The sequence below is a fragment of the Sus scrofa genome, chromosome 8 (assembly GCF_054392235.1).
Source record: "Sus scrofa isolate SSC_HxYL_T2T_F1_AM1 chromosome 8, Sscrofa_HxYL_maternal_Yorkshire_Landrace_v2.0, whole genome shotgun sequence".
Classification (NCBI taxonomy): domain Eukaryota; kingdom Metazoa; phylum Chordata; class Mammalia; order Artiodactyla; family Suidae; genus Sus; species Sus scrofa.
The window spans coordinates 48386077-48405941 of record NC_139390.1 but is presented as its reverse complement, the minus strand read 5'-3'; the positions used below and the strand labels follow the sequence as shown (position 1 = coordinate 48405941).

General features: G+C 47.8%; 1 protein-coding gene and 1 pseudogene across 5 annotated transcripts in view; one reads left to right on the top strand and one right to left on the bottom strand.

The window, feature by feature from the left end:
* FNIP2 (folliculin interacting protein 2) overlaps window positions 1-19865 on the bottom strand; it is a 135728-nt gene that overhangs the window by 17208 nt on the left and 98655 nt on the right. For 3 of the 5 annotated variants that reach the window (XM_021101299.2, XM_021101300.2, XM_084972177.1), the window contains 5 exons: window positions 19054-19142; window positions 14070-14216; window positions 13802-13971; window positions 7756-8944; window positions 6782-6938 (listed from right to left, as the gene is read on the bottom strand). In XM_021101299.2, the coding sequence (XP_020956958.2) occupies window positions 6782-6938; window positions 7756-8944; window positions 13802-13971; window positions 14070-14216; window positions 19054-19142 (1752 nt within the window). Of the gene's footprint in view, window positions 1-6781; window positions 7630-7755; window positions 8945-13801; window positions 13972-14069; window positions 14217-19053; window positions 19143-19865 lie in introns of those variants that run through there. The other 2 variants (XR_002346652.2, XM_084972176.1) reach the window with 2 other exon arrangements.
* On the top strand, window positions 13367-13533 carry LOC146400463 (5.8S ribosomal RNA; annotated as a pseudogene).

Sequence of the window (19865 nt, the reverse complement as noted above, 5' to 3'; positions counted from 1 at the left end):
CCTATGGTTACCTATTTCTAACTCAAGAGTAGGAAAACACGCTGTGGTGCAATGGGATTGGCAGCATCTTGGGAGCGTTGGGATGTGGATTCAATCCCTGGCCCGGCACAGTGGGTTAAGGATCCAGCTGCGGCTCAGATCTGATCCCTGGCCTGGGAGCTCCATATGCTACAGGGCGGCCAAAAAAAAAAAAAAAGGAGTAGGACAACTCCATCTCATATGTATGCTTCCACAGACTATGATGGAGTTCATTACACCATCTTCCCCTGCTGCCCAGGACTCCAGAGAGAGGAATGCGAGGCAGAGGATACAAGAGCTTATTAAATAGTCTGGCATGTCAGAAATCAAAGCTGGGAACTCATGCAAGCACTCTGACTTGTGGGTTAACAAGTCTGCCAAGCCCGCTCCTTTGAAACCCTGGGACTCTGGCAGAGTGGAAATCCCTAGGGGGACGGGATTTCTACAAGTGTCAACGACAGTCGCCACATAATATAAGGAGAAGAAAACACAGCTATCTCTGTTGTGATTCTGCTGGGAAACTTTCCATTTTTCCACTGCTGGCTGTGCCCAATATACACCCTGAACTGACTCTCTGGGAATCCTTGAAGACGCTGGCCCTCATGTGTGTGTTACACGTAACAGCCATGCAGACAGACCTCTGGTCTCACAGCCAGTCTAGGATCCGCATGCTGGTTATGGCAGAGCAGATTTAACAACCAGAATGGGCAGCCTTTCACACACATAGGGAACAGGAGATTTATGACTCAGGTAATGGGACAAACCTCTCTGTATCTTTTCCTTTCCTCTGAAGTACCTTGAATTATAAAACATAGGATTTGTGGCTTTCACTTGAATGTCAATTTTCTAATCACTCTCTAGAGGATAATTCTGGCAAGATCTTTAAGTTTATTAAGCCGAACTCGAGTAAGAGGATGCTCCATAACAAAACATCTTCCAGAGAACACCGTTTTGCTAGAGCACCACAATGTAATGACAGTATCAAGGATTCGCTTAGTCAGAGAGAGAAGAGATTTAAGCAACCTAAGCCAGCCCTTGGCTAATTCAGCCACTTCTGGATGGTTGAGGGCGGCACACAAGGATGCAGATGTGTGTGGATTGCTGACCAGTTGTTTTTAAAAACCTCCAGTCCCGGAGTTTCCATCATGGGGCAGCAGAAACAAATCCAACTAGAAACTGTGAGGTTGTGGGTTCCCTGGCCTCGCTTAGTGAGTTAAGGATCTGGCATGAGCTATGGTGTAGGTCACAGAAGCGACTTGCATCTGGCGTTGCTGTGGCTGTGGCGTAGGCCAGCAGCTGTAGCTCTGATTAGACCCCTAGCCTGGGAGCCTCCATATGCCGCAGTGCAGTCCTAAAAAGTAAAATAAAAACAAATACAAAAAAAACCCCTCCATTCTCACAGCCATGAGCAGAAAAGAAGCCTGATTATCACACGCCATTCTTAAACACTTCTTCCCATCTTTAAAACCATCCTGGGTACTAAACACTCAGCATCCAGACTTTCCAGACAGTGATTACAGAGACAGATAGAACCTTTGGGCAAAGCTGGCCCTGCCTGGTTAGACTGCAGCTCCTGGGAGAGCCTGCTGTGACTGTACCCTGCCTGGCCCCTCTCACCCTCTCTCTGTTTAGCCCCACCTCCTCCAGCAAGCCCCTCCACACCATCCTGTGCCTCCCCCTGCAGTGGGCTTTCACACATGCAGCCCCTTCCTGCCCTGGGCACCTGCAGGCCTGGCAGGAGATGCTGGGAACAGAATCAAGGGGCCACATGCTAAGGGGCCTAGCACTGTTTCAGAGAAGTCTCAGTGCTGGCGTGGGGTCTACAAAAGGGACAGTTGGTCCAATAATGCCTGAGGCAGAGGGTGCAAATGTATGCAGGCAAGGGGGTGAGAGAGAAGATGGGCTCTTACAGAAGGGCAAACAGCATGGCCGCACCAAACAGGAGTTGCAGGACTGCGTGTGTGTGTGTGTGTGTGTGTGTGTAAAGGACATAAAAAGGGGTCATTCTAGCCCAGGAGCCTATATTTCAGTCTCTAAAAGAAATGGGCCCTTATTTGAGGGTAAAACAGTAAACAAGCAAACCCAAGTTTTGAGAAGAAGCCCAATGTAAGGTGCTGGGCTGCAGGCTTGGGGGGATTCTGTTGAGCAGTTGTTTTAAAGACTGTGGTCATGGTGGGGGGGGGTGCAGGGTGGGGGGGGGTCACCAAGATTTCAGACTGGAGTTGGCAATATGCTGAGATCCATTTTTTTTCAAATATTTTAAAACCACAATCTGCAGGAAATACGTTTTAACCCCATGTACATGCTTATACATGGGCACACGTAAATACACAAGTGTACGTGAACATGCTCACCCACCGAACATCTCACCCAACTATAAGAGGTCCACGGCCCTGCCACATTCATCACCCCATGCAGGGGAGAGAAGGCAACAAGGCGACTCAAACAGCAGACCTGTCTGCATGGGTGTCTCCCCCACAACAACCCGATTCCAGGTTGCTGCTGACTTGAGGCCACCTTAGGGCTGCTCGTGTTACTTAGGCAGTGATTTCTCTTTTGCTTTGACCTGCTGCTCTTTTGCAGCTTTCCCGGCCTCTTCCGCCTCATGGCTTGATTAGGTATTCATGGGCATACCTCATGGTCGAGCCTTTAGCAAAGCTCTTCATCTGCTCTACTGATTTCTGCATGATATTCTGGAGTCAGCCTGTTGTGACTTTTAAAATTAAACGAAAGAGGTTGCTCTATCCTACTGTTGTTTTATAGAGTATTCTGGAAATGCCTGAAGCCCACAAACATGGACCTCAAAAGAAACACTAACATGTGATGTTAATTCTGGTCTTGACAACCCAATCCTGCACAGCTGGAACCGCCTGGCCTGCCCTACACGATGTCATTGGCAAATGGAAAATGGCCAAAATGGCCACCGTCAGCACTGAATGCACACGTTCTGCTTGTGTGCTGTCACTGCTAAGGGAGCTTCCTGGGAAATGTCTAACAAAGCATGTTCACGTGTATCATTTTAATAGCTAATGTTTATCAGGTATTTAATAACGTGCAAGGTACTGTTCTAAACCCTCGATCTGGATCATCTCCCAGTCTTCAAACCAGACCTATAAGAGCTGTTGTTTTCTTCCTTCCTCCCTCCTTTTTTTTAGGGCTGCACCTGTGGCATATGGAAGTTCCTGGGCCAGGGGTCAAATCAGAACTGTAGCTGAGGCCTATGCTACAGCCACAGCAACATAGATCTGACTGCATCTGCAACCTACACCACAGCTCATGGCAATGACAGAACCTTAACCCACTCAGTGAGACCAGGACTGAACCCACATCCTCATGGACACTATGTTGGGTTAAACCACTGAGCCACAACAGGAACACAAAGGCCCGTCATTTTCTAGAAGATGAAACTGATCTGTAGAAGATTAAAGAAACCTGCCCAAAGCCAGAAGGCCATGAGGCCACAAGGGATAAGACTTGAGTTAAACTCAGGTTTGTCTGCCTTTAGAAGCCAAACTCTTAACTGCTGGGTCCTATTTTATCTGTTCCTCCAAAAGCATTTTTCTGAGGTTTAGAGATACCCACTGATAGACGTGACCGCCATCAAACAAGCACGAACATTTAAGCATCAGTGTTAAGTCAGCCGCCTCCACCTCCCTCACTGTCCTGTAACTTGGTACCTTCCCCAGCCCTGGGCAGCAGTATCCACAAGTAGACAAGCACACAGGAGAAAAGAAGGAGAGAGAAAAAGCTCCTCCAGGGTCTCAAGTGCAGGGTGAAGCTGGCTCTCTCACCCTCTCTCTCTCCCCCACTTCACCACATAAAGTCAAAAGGAAAACAGATGAAAGAATGCACATTTAGAGGTGGCAGGAAAAAAAAATGAAACTAAATATGACTTTAGCCTAATTCAAGGCAGCTGTATAATCTGTACGTTCAGAGGCAGAGAAATTGTTTGAATGACAGAACAGAGGTAGTATGTGGATTAAACAAGAACACGTGTTTAAATATTTAAAGACCATCAGCATCTTGCCATGCGAAAGCCAAGAATAAGAATGGAAGTGAATGGAATCGAGTTAATATATCTGTCTACCATACAAGAATAAAATAAGAAAATGCCCCAAAAGAAAGCCTTAATATTGGATGCTCTGGATTCAGCGCTGCAGTGAGAGAAGAAACCCCACAGGCTGGTTGACCGTGGTTTCAAAAGAGCGCGTTTACAGAAGAGATTTTACAATCTAATCATGCAGAGGCCTAGAAAACAGATCAATAGCTTAAACCAACTTTTAAACAGCTATTAAAAATCCTTCTCTAAAAACAATTATAATCTCCAAGCTGGATGAAGTCTGGCATGAACATTAGAAATTATTAAGATCCTCAAAATAGGTTTTTGAAAGCAAATTATGATAAACCAATTTATCCTGATCTCCTCTTCAACAAGCTATTATTTCAGCTCTAATTCTGGCTATCTAATTGTTCCTGGATCTTTGCTTCTTTCTCCAGCAACACGCTCAAGAATTTAAATAATTATTAGGCTTTATGGAGCAATAAATTCACTTTAATGTTCCCCTCAAACCTCCTAATTTTTCAATAAATATTTGTCAATGGCAATTGAAAGTAAGGCTGTTTCTATTTAAATTCTGCCACAGACCATAGTCCTAGTTTGAGAAGTAGTTTAAATAGAACACTTCGAAAGCAAAATTCATTCTGATGAATGTGCCAAGTGAAATTAGAAATCCACTAATGCTAATTGGATACACTGTGATTGCATTAAACTTCTGAAGATACTTTTTATGACCCTTCACAATTTCCTATTAACACCCATGCCCACTGCACTGGGGATGTTCCTGCAATTTGACAAAATACAGGTTATTATGCTTAGTAACTTTTCATCTCTCAGGCTAAAGAGATGAGAAACCACCACTTCAGACAGGAAGAGAAAACAACATATGAAGAGCCTTCAAGAGAACTTCAAGAGACAGAGGAAACATGGTTTGTTTCATTATATGTAAGAATTAGAGAGGTGGATCACCATGAAAACCTACACAAAAATCTGAACTTGGCCTATAGAAAGTATAAAAAAAGTCGTGAATGGTTCTGCAGATAGTAAGTTCAAGGAGGTTTATCCATCAATATATCACACCTCTCTGATGGTGGCAAGTGGGTTCAGGGCATTGGCGGTGCTGATCCCTGATAGCAGGATCAATGGATGAGGAACACATGATCCTCTCTGAGTGCACACATGATCCACTGGTACCTCTATCAGAAGCAGAACATGGGCCAAAATAGAAGGGCCAGCAAACACCAGTGTTCTTACAAATCAAACTGGCACAGAGCAGAAGACAGACCCTACAGGTTTATGATTATGAACCCATGTATGATTATAAACATACGGTACTGACAGAAAAGGGAGGATCCCTAACTCCCTGTCTACGGCTCCAGGTGGCTCCTAAATACAGGTGCATCCCTGAAATCACTGAGGCTCCAGGAGTGATTCAGACAACGGAGAAAGAGAGAAAGAGCATTGCACAAGGCGGGCATCTCCTTTCTCTGAGGCCATTGACATGCAGGCCTCTGAGATAACCAACAAGTATGCAGGGCTCACCGTTGCTTCCTTATAGAAACCAAAGCTTCCTTCTAGGAATGTCCTGGTGAGGGTGGTGGCCCAGCACAAAGCAGGGCAGGTCAGGAATGCGGTGCCAAGTCCTACACTGGCCCGCGGTTGGGAGGTCACCCCTCCCCGTGTCCTTCCCTCCTCATTCAGGGTGCATATGTGCTAACTTTTCTTCCCATTTCACACAGCCGTCTTTAGCCTGCGTGGCCTGGGGCTGAGGGATGTTTAGTCCTCACTGAGGAGAAGCTTAAGGCCAGAGATAACATGCACTACCTTCTGTGCCAGTTCTCCAAAAAAATGTGTTGGGCAAGGAGGCAGGTAACAAGCCAAATTCCAATTTTCCTAATGCAATGGAGACTTTCCCTATTGTACAAGATACAAGGTTTTTCCAGTGCAAAACATCTATTTTCTCACATCTGCCCAACAGCACCTCAATTAAAAACATGCCCATCAGACTGACAGAGTTTCCTTAACTGCACGGTTCCTGTCACGCTGCACACAGCAGTAAGGCACTTAGTGGCAGCCGCAAGGCAATTTTCCAGTGAGACTTGTTAATCTTTATACAGTCATCCTCATGCAGCCATCAAAGTGAACTTAATTACAAATCAGTTAAAATAAATTACTTTGAGGAACTTGCAAGGATCGGATAAAAAGCAAACCATATGTGACATCTCTTTGGTCCTGCCTATGATGACACATAATTGTTACCATCTGTGCTGTTTGTTCTGTCTGCCCAGCCTACCCCACCTCCACTTGCCCCCAGATCCACTCTCTGACCTGTGCAGGAGGTGACCTCTGTGGATGGCAGGACTATATCCACATCAGCTACAACCTTGCTCTGTGGCTTCCAGATGGACTCAGCCAACAGAAGGCAATGGAAGGACTCAGAGGCTGGAGAGAGATGTTGGGGTTCCCCCACCACCACCACACTTCTACAGCCAGGCAGCCCCTCTTCTTTCCCCTCTCTGCTTCAGGCCCGGTGTGCTCACAGCCTCTAGCTGCTGCCTGTCGATGAGTGCCCTGCCAGCCCTTGCTGGTTTCCATAAACTGCATCTCTATCAACAAGCCCTTCATGGCACCTGTCGCTGACACAGCCCCCCACCCCCACCCCCACCCCCCGTGAGCAGCCAGAGGCTCTGAGCTGGGGTCACTTACATGGACCGTGTGGACCAGGTCAGCTGCCAGGCACTGCTTCAGCTTCTCATCGCTGCTGGTCCCATGAAGCACCAGGTCAGGCATGTATGTGGGGCAGTAACCCGCCAGAAGAGAGCGGCCAAAGTTTCTCACGTTGGGGTTGCTGATGCTCCGAGACCTAAAACCACACTGATCCATTACAGCATCCACCTGGAATGTGCTCCCTTCCTGCACTGCAGCCAGAAACAATTCCCAGTGACACAGGTGAGAAAACAGATTCCAAGTGGTTCACATCAAGGACCCTCCAGCGAGCAGGTTGTTGGGGTGGGAAAAGAAAGGGAGCTGAAGAGAAAGTTTTTTTCGAGAGTAAGAACAGGGAGAAAGTAATATTCTGATGATTGGCTAGGAGTCTGTTCACTGGCCTCACACAGAAGAGCCACCAGGCAATCTGTGTTAAGACAGTGAAGAAAGTAAAAGTCTAGGAGTCTTGGTGAAGTATGGCTATAGAAAGGTGACACACCTGCGCACGGTGGCTGGCGCCAGGACATCAGGAATAGAAGACATCTCTAATTGCTGCTTTCAGCCCCGTCAGACCAAATTACTAACCTGATGGATGTTAGGAAGAGGGGCTGTTTCCTGACCACTTCATGCTGCTCTGACCGCAGGGAGAAGCCACTCAGAGTGTAACCTGGTACCACCTCCCAGGCTGGGTGTCTGCTGTGGAGGTGGAACCCCTCACAGAAACAGAAGATGACACTTCCTCCTCCCAGTGGCCATCACATCCCTTGGCTTCTCCCAAGTGACTCAAGAAAGTAGATACTGCCGGCCTCCTGGCTCAGACCTCAGCTGCCCTAAGCCCGCCATCATCCCTGGAGACAAATGCAGGCCAGTGTGAGGGTACTTCTGATCCTTAGAGAAAAGAACCTTAACCTGTAACTCAACCCCGGCAGCAGTGATGGTGGGTGTTGGGGACAGCATCTGACCCCAGCCCTTACCTGGGCAGCGGCAGCTCCACCTCCAGAGACCTTTCAGGCCCGTCAAGGTCACCTTCACGATTGCTGGGACCCAGATCCAGCGAGGCTGAAGCGCACGCCTCGTCGTCACTGGCCCCGAGGGCGCTGTCCAAGCTTTCGTTTCTGGGGATGTCTCCTTCCACCCTGAAGCTGGCCTGACTGCTGGCGTCCCCATCGGGAACAGGTCCCTCGGTGTTCTTCCCCCGCGTACCCCAGGTTCTTCCCCGCGCGCGGGCAGAACCCACAGATGCGCACCAACCGGCAGGTGCGCTGGGCAGCCCCGCAGCATCCGCCACGACCTCGGTCCTGACACTGCGCACCTCCACAGAGCCTCCGCTGCTGCCAGCAAAGGCTGCCGGGAGAACCCCGGGGGGCGCGCAGGAGCACCTGGAAGCCTGCTGGTCCTGGGCCTCTAGGGCTGAATCGTCGGCAGCCGACCCAGGGCGGGCTGAGGGCTCCACGCACCAGGCCTGCAGCCGCTCCTCCATGGTTTTGGTGCGACTTTCAAAGTCCGACTCTGGAGACGCGGAGCTTCCGATATGGAAGGTGACCTTCTCCCAGGGCGACCTCTCCCGGGAATGAGCATCCGGGCACGGCCGGGCCCCGGATCGGTCCGGCAGCATCTTCGGCAGCTCTGCTCTCACCTCCTCACCCATCTTCAGTCCTGGCCCCAGACCCGCGCAGCTGGGGAGCCTCGAAGAGCCACCTCGGGGGTCCTCCTTTTGACTCTCCTCATCCCCACACGACATGCCCTGAGATCTCCAAGCACCGGAATCCGCGGGACTCTGCCCGGGGCCCAGACTTCCTTCTCCGTCGACTTTGGGACATGGGCCTTTGATGTCGGTGCCAGCTTGGGCCCCAGCCAGTCCCTCGGCCGCCGTCGGGGTCAGGATGGGCGGCAGCAGGGCAGGCTCGCTCCTGACCGTGACCACCACATACTCGGACTCCTCCACTTCCCCCCTCTCCAGGGCCGTCGTGATACTGCTTCCATTTAGCACCTGCTCATCTTCACCGTGGTTCCCGCTCCACGTCAGCTGGTTCTCTTGCAGTTCTGAGCAGCGGAGGAAGTAGGTCAGGACGTAAAGAATGCGCTGGACCAAATCCTTCTGCTTCCCCACCACCACTGTGCGGGTCAGCCGCACAGGAGAGCCGATGGCTCCATAAAGGTCGCCTGGGGAGCAGAGTGGACACAAAGACAAAGTTGTCTGGGTGAGCATGTCAAGGGTATGTCAGCCTGAACAAGAGAAAAACAGATGACTTGTTCCTGAGCTAGAATCTGTGCAGTGCACAAATGCCACAGTGTTAGTGTGTATCAGATACACTTGCTGGTGTATATGGGGTGCAGTGCACACAGGTTGCAGGGCTGGTGTGTATCAGGTGCACCTGCTGGTGTATATGGGGTGCACTGCACAGAGGATGCATTGCTGGTGTATACAGGGTGCAGTGCACACAGGATGTAGAGCTGGTATGTATGGGGTGCAGTGCAGAAGGGGGTACACAGTTCCTGGCAGCCATTGCTGGGTCTTCCCAAGCAGCTTGGTGGGCTGGCTGGCTCCCATCTCCCAAGCAAGGTAAACGTCAGAGCCCTGGATATGTGACCAAATCAAATAATTTATCTTGGAAACTAGAATGGATTTTTTAGAAGAATCCCAGGACAATAGGCCTTGGGGCAAAATCTGAACTCTGGGATCCCTGATCTCTGAAATGCAGTGAATCAATTAAAAATGCTTAATGACGTGGTCTGCTCAATACACACACATACCAAGCAGACTCAATTTGATTAACAAGAAGAAAATCACTTTGTCATGAATAATGAATCTGTTTTTTTTTTTTTTTTACATTACTCCACATGAAAATTCTAAAGGAGGAAAATATCTAAGTTATATCCCAACACATTGTTTGAAAACTGGCTAATGAATCACAAGCATCTGGCTTAAAGGTGAAAGTAGGGAGGGGAATGTGTGTACACACCCAGCAGTGCAGGCTTATGTCCCAAGCATCTGTCCAGGGCCTGACTGTTAAAATGACTGCATTTGGTCATCTGAGTAACACACTTGATGGGCTGTGCCTTGGACCTTTGATAATAATATTATTGACAAGTACAACAAAAAGCCAACACTGACTGAATGTGCGGGCACAGTGCTGAGTGTTTACCTTGCTTACATCTCCCTGTAAGCAACCCCGAGTCAGAAACCGCTTCAGGAATAATCAGAATGTTGGAATAAATCAAAACATGAAAAAATCGTAAATAAAGGAGAGGAGATATATGGTAACAGCTATAGAGGAGAACTGGAGAAATTGGACTCCACCTGGAGGGAGGAGGGGAGGCATTTATTAGACAAGACACACTGGTAAGGTTAAGGTGAGGGAAAAGGGAGGGGACCGTGAGAAGTGCCTCCTCTGGGGAGGGTTCCCTGGAGAAAGGCTCCTGAGAAAGGTTCAAGGGCAGGACAGAAGTGCACCACACAAGCCTCTCCATAAAAAGAATAAGTTACTGAACTTTCTCTGAGGCTTTTCCAACTGTCTGAGGGATTGTGCGAGAATTCAGAAGGACAACTCAGATCTGTGGTCTGATGCTAACACAAGCGGCTGTTTTTGGAAAACACTTTTGAGCAAGTACTACTGTTACTTCCCATGTCCATGTTTGACCATAGTGTGGGGTGTCATGGCCACGACAGGAATTCACAAGACACTACTGTTAAGTCAATCCCAGTGTCAATGAGGAAGATGAGCATTGCATACCCCAGATCTGGTATTAAAAACCACATTGGAAAGGCCACTCAGAATGACAAGATTAATTTTTAGCAGTGCATTTAACCTTTGGTATTATGAAGGGACAGAAGTAAAACAAAGCGGGGAGTTCCCATTGTGGTACAGCGGAAATGAATCCAACTAGGAACCATGAGGTTGCAGGTTCAATCCCTGGCCTCGCTCAGTGGGTTAAGGATCCAGCATTGCTGTTAGCTGTGGTGTAGGTCACAGATGTGGCTCAGATCCTGCATTGCTGTGGCTGTGGTGTAGGCCAGCAGCTGCAGCTCCAATTTGACCCCTAGCCTGGGAACCTCCATATGCTGTGGGTATGGCCCTAAAAAGCAAAAAAACAAAACAAAACAAAACAAAAACAATAAAATAAAATACCATTAAAAAAAAGAGAAGTAAACCAAAGCAAGCTACTAAAATACAACTATAACAACCTGTGTAAAATAGAGAGCAATGTGTGGAAACAGTGCTGCAGTTCACAGTCTAACTCCACAGAATAGGCATTATTATAATAACATTCTTACTGGACCTTGACCTTGAAGGCAACTTTTTGAGTCCTGGACTGGTGAAGCCATTAATTTTAGAGTGGGATTCCCTTTGTTTCCCCGAGTATAATTTCACACCATGAAGAAGAGGCTGCACAAGGATGTGCACAGACTTAACACGTGATATCGTCACATTTAGAAATGGCTCAGGAGTTCCTATTGTGGCTCAGTGTTTAACAAAACCGACTAGCATCCATGAGGATGCAGGTTCAATCCCTGGCCTTGCTCAGTGGGTTAAGGATCTGGTGTTGCCATGTGCTTTCATGTAGGTTGCAGACAAGGCTTAGATCCCAAGTTGCTGTGGCTATGGTAGAGGTGGGCAGCTACAGCTCAGATTTGACTCCTAGCCTGAGAACTTCCATGTGCTGCAGGTGCTTTTCCTAAAAAGCAAAAAAATTAAAAAATAAAATGAGTGACCCGGCAGCACAAAACACCATGTTTCCTAAACATCCAGTGCCATTCCCTTCACCATGGAGCGAGAACTACTTTCTTTCTAGACTGCTGTTCCACAGGAAGAACATCAGTGGCCTGTTCTCCCCAGGAGGAACCTAAGGGCCCAGGGGGGAGTCTGGCTCACAGTCCTTTCCTGAGCTCAGTACTGTTAGGCTGTGGGAGATCCATTCCTAACACCCACAGATCCTCTAGCTAATTCATCTAACCCATGGTCCCTGCCCAAGGGCCCTGTGCTCGCCTTTGCACACGACTCACGACCCAGGACGCAGGGGAAGACATCCTCATTGCCTGTGTTACAGTAAGGAGCCTACAAGAGGTTTAGAATAGAACCTAATGAATGAATATGTGCAAAAAGCACCCCGAATAGCACTTGGCTCACAGGGACAGTTTCATTAGTATTTTTTTCTCCTTTTTTGGCCACCCTGTGGCATGTGGAATTCCAGGGCCAGGGACTGAATCTGAGCCACAGATGTGAACCACGCCACAGCTGGGGCAACATCAGATCCTTTAAGCCCCATTGTGCGGGGCCAGGTATTGAACCTGCATCCTGGCACTGCAGAGATGCTTCCAATCCTACTGTGCCATAGTGGGAACTCAACGGTTTTTGTTTCATTTTTTTTTTTCATTTCCTATTATAACATGCCGTTTCCTAAGATGACAGTGCTTTTCCCTTGCCTGCAATTCTTTTTCTGGAAAATGCCATTTAAACATTTCCTCAACTCTGTCTTCCTTGAAAGCTCTCCCCGCCCAATCTCTTGGTGACTCTCTGATACTAACATCTCGTCAGCAGCACTGATAACAAAGCGGCTTCATGCACAAACAGTTTCATTCCCACAGCGCCAGGAACATCCCCACCCGCCTCACAGGTGAAGAAGCAGAGACAAAGAGCGATCAGGTCGCTGGCCCACGAAGACTGGCTCTCTGAGTCCAGCAGCCTGGCCTCAGCCCTGCCTCACCCTCTACACTGTACTGTCCCTTGAATCCTTCCACACACCCACCAAAGGAGTAATTAGGGCATTCCCAGTACAGTCTGCCACCTCCATCACCAGCAGGCTTCCCAAGGCTGAGCTGCATGTCCCCCAGCTCCCCAGCCTGAGTCCAGCGGGGGAACAGGGTCTGGAATGGAGTGACTGTGAAGGCCTGACCGGTCATTGCAGATGCCTGTCGAGGGGGAGGCCTCTGCTACAGAGAAGCCCTGGCCCCACAAGTCTACCCTCTGCCACCAGCCATGCCAGGTCCCTGTGCCAGGCCCAAGCACAAAACTTAGAGGAGGCCAGCACAGCCAACCAGCTAATGCAGGCAGTGTCAACAGTCTTCGACTTCAGCTCAGATCTAAGAGGGGATGAAATCACAGTGTGTGTGTGGCTTTCTGTTTTCTCTCACTTTCCTCCTAGCCAATCCATCCTTCGAGGTCAGCGGTTTTCAGTCAGGGGCTGTGCCCCCATCCGCACTCTGCCCCCAGGACACTCAAAAAATGGCTGGAAACATTTTCCATCACTACAACTTTGGAAGGGCGTTTTCACTGGCAGCTTATGAACAGAGGCCAGGGATGCTGCTGAACCTCCTATCAGGCACAGGACAAGCCCCCCCCACCCCAGCCCCCAACAAAGAACTACCACTCGGGGGTTGGCACTGTGGGTGGGTGGCTGTGGGAAGACACAGCAGACCCCAGGGCTTGAAGAGAACAAGGTCCTGGCTGGCTGGCTTTACAGGTAGCATCTGTGGACCAGTCTCCCGCCCCCTGCCAGCCCGATGACAACCTTGAATAGCCAGGTGTGGGGGTGGGTCGTGGGGGGAGGCAGTGTGCTGTGCCGCCATCCAAACCAAACATGTAGGACTCTTGACGGTGATCACTCGGCTCATGCATCAATGAAGAACGAAGCTAGGTGCGAGAATTAATGTGAATTGCATGACACATTGATCATCGACACTTCGAATGCACTTGCGGCCCAGGTTCCTCCTAATAACTAAAAGCTCTAGCGTGTTCCTTTTTTTAGGGCCACGTGTGTGGTATATGGAAGTTCCCAGGCTAGGGGTCAAATCAGAGCTGTAGCTGCTGACCTATACCATGGTCACAGCAATGTGGGATCCAAGCCGAGTCTGTGACCTACACCACGGCTCACGGCAACACCGGATCCGAAACCCACTGAGCAAGGCCAGGGATCGAACCCATGTCCTCATGGATACCAGTCGGATTTGCTACCACTGAGCCACTCTAGCGTTTTCCTATTTCATCCCTCAGTCTCTGAATGGTCATCTCAGGTACTGACCCAGCTGTGCCCACAGAGGATTGTACGGGTGCGTCTTGGCCAGTGTGTTCACCAGCTGAGAGGTGCGTTTCTCTGAGAAGGCCTTGATGGGAGGGTGATCAACAGGCATGACGGTCGGGACCCAGGCCAGGTGATAGGTCAGCACTGCAGTCAGCAAGGCAGCAAAAAACCTCGGAGAAACGGGAGAGAAGAGCACCAGGTGAGTCAGTGACAGGACATCCATCAGCATCGGATCCAACAGCTGGGGATCCAGAGAGTGGGTGCTTACTGGTTCTTGTTGATCTGCTCTATCAGGAGGGTGAATTCCTTGAGGAAGCGCTGGCAGAGCTGGGTTTTCTCCAAGGTGCTGGACATCATGGTGAGCCACACAGGCTCCGCTATCCTCGGAACGGAGTACAGGCTCCAGACGGTCCCTCTACAGAAAAGAGAAGGGGTGCACGGAGCTGCCACAGGATTACTGTGGGCAAGCTTCATATAAAGGAATAAAGAAAAGAGCAATAGCTGGACCTACCCCTAAGACATTCAAAGCAGCATTTAAAACAGGGAGTCAGTAACTATGAAGCATGAGCCAAAACTAACCTGACTGCACTTTTTTTTTTTTTAGGGCTGCACCTCCCACATATGGAAGTTCCCAGTCTAGGGGTCAAATTGGAGCTGTGGTGGCCAGCCACAGCAATACCTGATCCAAGCCATACCTGTGACCTATACCGCAGCTCACAGCAATGCCAGATCCTTAACCCACTGAGAGGGGCCATGGCTCAAACCCACACCCTCATGAACACCTGTCGGGTTCTTAACCCACTGAGCCACAACAGGAACTTCACTGATGGCACTTTTCTTGGTAAATAAAGTTTTATGGTAACACGGCCATGCTCAATCATTTCCCTATTTTACAGCACTGCATTTGCACAATGGCAAAGTTGAATAGCTGTGACAAAAACCGTTTACAGAGAAGGTATACTAACCATCAATACAAAATATCCATTATTTAAAATATTTTATTTTCATGATTCCTTGTGTCAGAATTTATGCCAATTTTTATAGTAAAGGAATAAAGGAAGAAATACAAAAGATCATGAATAGCCAAAACAATGTTGAGGAAGAAGAAGAGAGCTGGAGGAATCACACTCCCTGACTTCAGGCCATATTACAAAGCTATAGTAATCAAAACAGTGTGGTACTGGCACAAAACCAGACCCATAGATCAATGGAACAGAATAGAAAGCCCAGAAATAAACCTAGGCACTCATGGTCAATTACTCCATGACAAAGGAGGCAAGAACACACAGTGGGGAAAAGACAGTCTGTTTAAATAAGTGGTGCTGGAAAAACTGGACAGTTACATGTAAAAGAATGAAATTAGAACACTCTCTAACACCATATACAAAAATAAATCAAAACAGATTAAAGACCTAAATGTAAAACTCCTAGAAGAAAACATGGGCAAAATACCACTCTTTGACATAAGTTGCAATAATAATTTTTTGGATCCATCTCCTAAAGCAAAGGAAATAAAAGCAAAAATTAATAAGTGAGACCTAATTAAACTTAAACATTTTTGTGTAGCAAAGGAAACCATTGACAAAATGAAAAGATAGCCTACTGAATGGGAAAAAATATTTGCAAATGATATAACTGATAAGGGGTTAATATCCAACATATATAAAGCTCATATAACTCAATATCGAAAAATAAACAACTTGATTTTAAAAAGGGCAAAAGAACTGGATTTTTTTTTCAAAAAAGACACCCAACAGATGGCTAACATGAAAAGATGCTCAACAATGTTAATCATCAGGGGGATGCAGATCAAAACCACAGTGAGCTATCACCTCACATTTGTCAGAATGGCTATTATCAAAAGACAACAAATGACAAGTGTTGGCTATGAGGATGTGAAGAGAACCTTGTACACTGTTCAGCCACTATTGAAAACAGTGGAGGTTCCTCAAAAAACTAAGAATAGACCAAATCACTCAGCAATTCCATTCCTGGGCATACATCAAAAACACCCCCAAAACACTAATTCAAAAAAAATACATGAACCTCCAATGTTCATAGTAGGACTATTTACAATAGCCGAGGTATGGAAGCAATCTAAGTGTTCAACAACAGATGAATGGATAAGCACATGCTATAAATACACAATAGAATACTACTCAGCTATAAAAAAAAATGAATTTGGAGTTCTCACTGTGACAACAGGTTAAGAATGTGGCTTGGGTCGCTGCAGAGGCGTGGGTTTGATTCCCAGCCTGGTACAGTATGTTAAAGGAACTGGCGCCCCTGCAGCTGCAATGTAGGTTGCAGCTGTGGCTCAGATTCAGTCCCTGGCCTGGAAACTTCTACATGCCGTGGGTGTAGCCATACAGTAAAATAAGAAATAAAGTATTTTTGCCATTTGTAGGAACATGGATGGACTTGGAGGGCATTATGCTGAGTGAAATAAGTCAGACAGGGAAGGTAAATACTGTATATCACATATATGTAGAATCTAAAAAAATACAACAAACTGGTGAATATAACAAAAAGGAAACAAACTTACAGATATGGAGAACAAACCAGTGGCTGCCAGCGGGGAGGTGGGGGAGGGGAAAGATAGGGGGCAAGAATTAAGATGTACAAACTATTACGTATAAAATAAGTTACAGGGAGTCCCTACTGTGGCTCAGTGGAAACAAATCTGACTAGTATCCATGAGGATGCGGACCTGATCCTTGGCCTCACTCAGTGGGTTAAAGATCTGGTGTTGCCATGAGCCGTGGTGCAGGTCAGTCGCTGGTTAGATCTGGCATTGCTGTGGCTGTGGTGTAGGCCAGTGGCTACAGCTCCGATTTTACCCCTAGCCTGGGAACCTCCAAATGCCGAGACTGTGGCCCTAAAAAGTCAAAAATAAAAAAATGAAAAATAAAATAAGCTACAAAGATATATTGTACAGCACAGGGAACATACTCAATATTTCACAGTAACTATAAATGGAGTATAACATTTAAAAATTGTGCATCATTATATGTACATCTGTAACTTATATAATACCATATAGCAATTCTAATTTAAAAAAAAAAAGAAAAGAAAGAAAAAAACCTTATGCTGTACCGAAAATGTGACCAGAGGCAAGTCAACTCCCTCAATTTCTGGTTAATGCTTTCCTTCTTTGAACTAAAGCACCTTATTCACCTTAAATGAAAAAAAAATCCACATAAATGGCTCTTCTTCAGTCTGTTATATACTAGATTGTTACATGGAGTCAGAGAATCCACTTCTTAGAACTGGAAGCTACCAGGGAAACTGACAATTCAGGTTCCAGACTAGGAAATGAGGCCAGGAGGAGTTATGTTCCTTGTAGGAGACACACACTGAAGGACAAGGTCCGTGTGAGAACGCAGGGTGCCAGGGTCTCTGCTCCAGCTTATGGGGCCCTTCGAAAGGGCACGCCAACTTAGCCAGGATCACCACCGACACCTCTGAATCCAAAACACATGCAGTCTTCCTGAGTGAAGACATACAGGCCATAATTTTTTTTTAATGCAGTTGCGGCATATGGAAGTTCCAGGCTAGGGGCCAAATAAGAGCTACAGCTGCCACAGCCACAGTAATGCAGGATCCTTAATCCACCGAGCAAGGCCAGGAACTGAACCCACATCCTCATGGATACTGGTTGGATTCATTTCCACTCTGCCGCCAGCCAACAGGAACTCCACACAGGCCACATTCTGACACAGTTTTCTGGCTGTGTGCATTCATAAACTGGGTCGCAACAGGACCTCAACTATGCAGCAAGCAGAGACTCTACTGAGGCAGGAGCATCGATGGCTTGCAGCCTGGTGGACCCGGGGTTCACTCATTGGGAGCTAGGTCGCCAGGTGCTAGCACTACCCCATCGCCATTTCTGCAGGGGCAGGCTGCTGAAGGAAGGACCAGACCTGTCCATACACAGTGAGACCTCTGGTTCTGTCCCTTTGGGGTCTGGACCTTCCCTTAGATGAGTGTCCAGACCCCCACGCACTAGCCAGCTTCAAGTCTGACCACAGCAGAGCAATAGCAGACCCAGTGCTGCCCACCAAAAGGTAGGTTTACTAGTCATCACGCTGCCATCAAAAGCCCTGGTTTCCCACTATTTCTCAGATATATGACTTGGGTCTGGACAACCTCCAGATAATGACAAATGTGTTACTTGAGTACTTTAAATATAACCCAAGATTCAAAAAAATCCTGGGGATTTTGCTCTGAGTAGCATTGGGGTTTACTGCCATTTACCTAAAGCATCCCTCAAATGTTCTAACATTCTAAGAACTGTAAAACTTTTTATTCCTCAACTCCCGAGAACCAGATGGACTCAGCTCTTGACTGCCTTGAATGGGAATCCACTCCCCACGAAGAAACTGGCCCCAAGAAGCAGTGCGACAATCCAGCTTGGGCTGGTGACAGTGAATCCCGGAGCAGGTATCTTTCTGCCCAGACATGAGAGCAAAGACCTCCAGAAATTTGGTCTCCAGAGGACAAAAGCCATTGATTAGAAACTGACATAAAAGACACACTAGGGTGACCACACAGTTTAATGTCCAGAGCATACTGATGGGAGGCTGTCCAGGGAGACAGCAGTGTAACTGCTCTGACACATACCCACTTCCCACCTGTACCCTGGACAAGCCTCCATGACCCCAAGTTTGCACACCTGTGAAATGGGCTAACAGTGCTCATGCTAGGGCCCCAGTGGGGACGACGTAAGACATGAATATTAGTTTTCCTTGTTTGCGCTATTAGAAGCAATCACAGCAGGAAGTGTCTGTTAGGCGGTGATGAATATTACTTGCTGCTGGGGACTTAAGATTCTTGCTCCATTGGATCTTAGCTTCCGTATGGAAGGAAGGAGTTGCTAAAATGACTAAGAGGGAATTCCCATTGTAGCTCAGTGGTAATGAACCTGACTAGTTTTCATGAGGAGGAGGGTTCAATCCCTGACCTCACACCAGTGGGTTAAGGATCTGGCCTTGCCATGAGCTGCAGTGTAGGTCACAGACATGGCTCAGATCTGGCATTGCTATGGCTGTGGCTGTGGTGCAGGCTGGCAGCTGCAGCTCTGATTCTACCCATAGCCTGGGAACTTCCATATGCCACATGTTCAGCCCTAAAAAAAAAAAAATTACTAACAGCTGCCAATCCCCCACCAATCCTAATTCTCCTGGGATCCATGGATCTTGCCACCACTCATCTACTTCCCCCGTTGGGTTTGCCAAACGTTGACAGTTTACCTGAATTCTCCCAGAGCTTCCATCAGACGGCTGACATAAAACTGGACACGGAGACCTGACTCAGCTATCTTCCTGCAGGAGATCATGGCCTTTATGGAAGAGAAAACAAGCCACATGATGCTTGGAGAGGAAATTCCTTTGTAAGCATCCCCTGGGCTTTAGTAACCAGAGACAAGGTTATAACCCACATTCAAGGTAGCAATGACTGAAGTCACCGGGAAGCACCTGACATCCAATGTCATGTGCTAGGGAGCGATCTAGCTCTGCTGCAGATTTCTGTTCCCTGGGGAAGGGGCCTGGGGCAGAGAGGCCTCATCACCTTTAAGGCCCCATGTGACAAGGGACTGCCTCTTTTTTTTTTTTTTACTTTTTTGTTTTTTAGGGCTGAGCCCATGGCATATGGAAGTTTCCAGACTGGTGGTCAAATTGGAGCTGTAGCTGCTGGCCTACACCACAGCCAGAATAATGCCAGATCAAGCCATGTCTGCGAGTTACACCATAGTTCACAGCAATGAGGGGTCCTTAACCCACTGAGTGAGGCCAGGAATCAAACCCATGTCCTCATGGATCCTAATCTGGTTTGCTACTGCTGAGCCATGATGGGAACTCTCTACATCTCTTTTTTTTTTAATGGTCACACCCATGGCATATGGAAGTTCCCAGGCTGGGGATGGAATCCGAGCTTTAGCTGCCAGCCTACACCACAGCTGCAGCAATGCTGGATTCTTAATCCACTGCGCTGGGCCATGGGATCAAACCTGCACCTCAGCAGCAACCTGAGCCACTGCAGAGGCAATCCTGGATCCTTAACC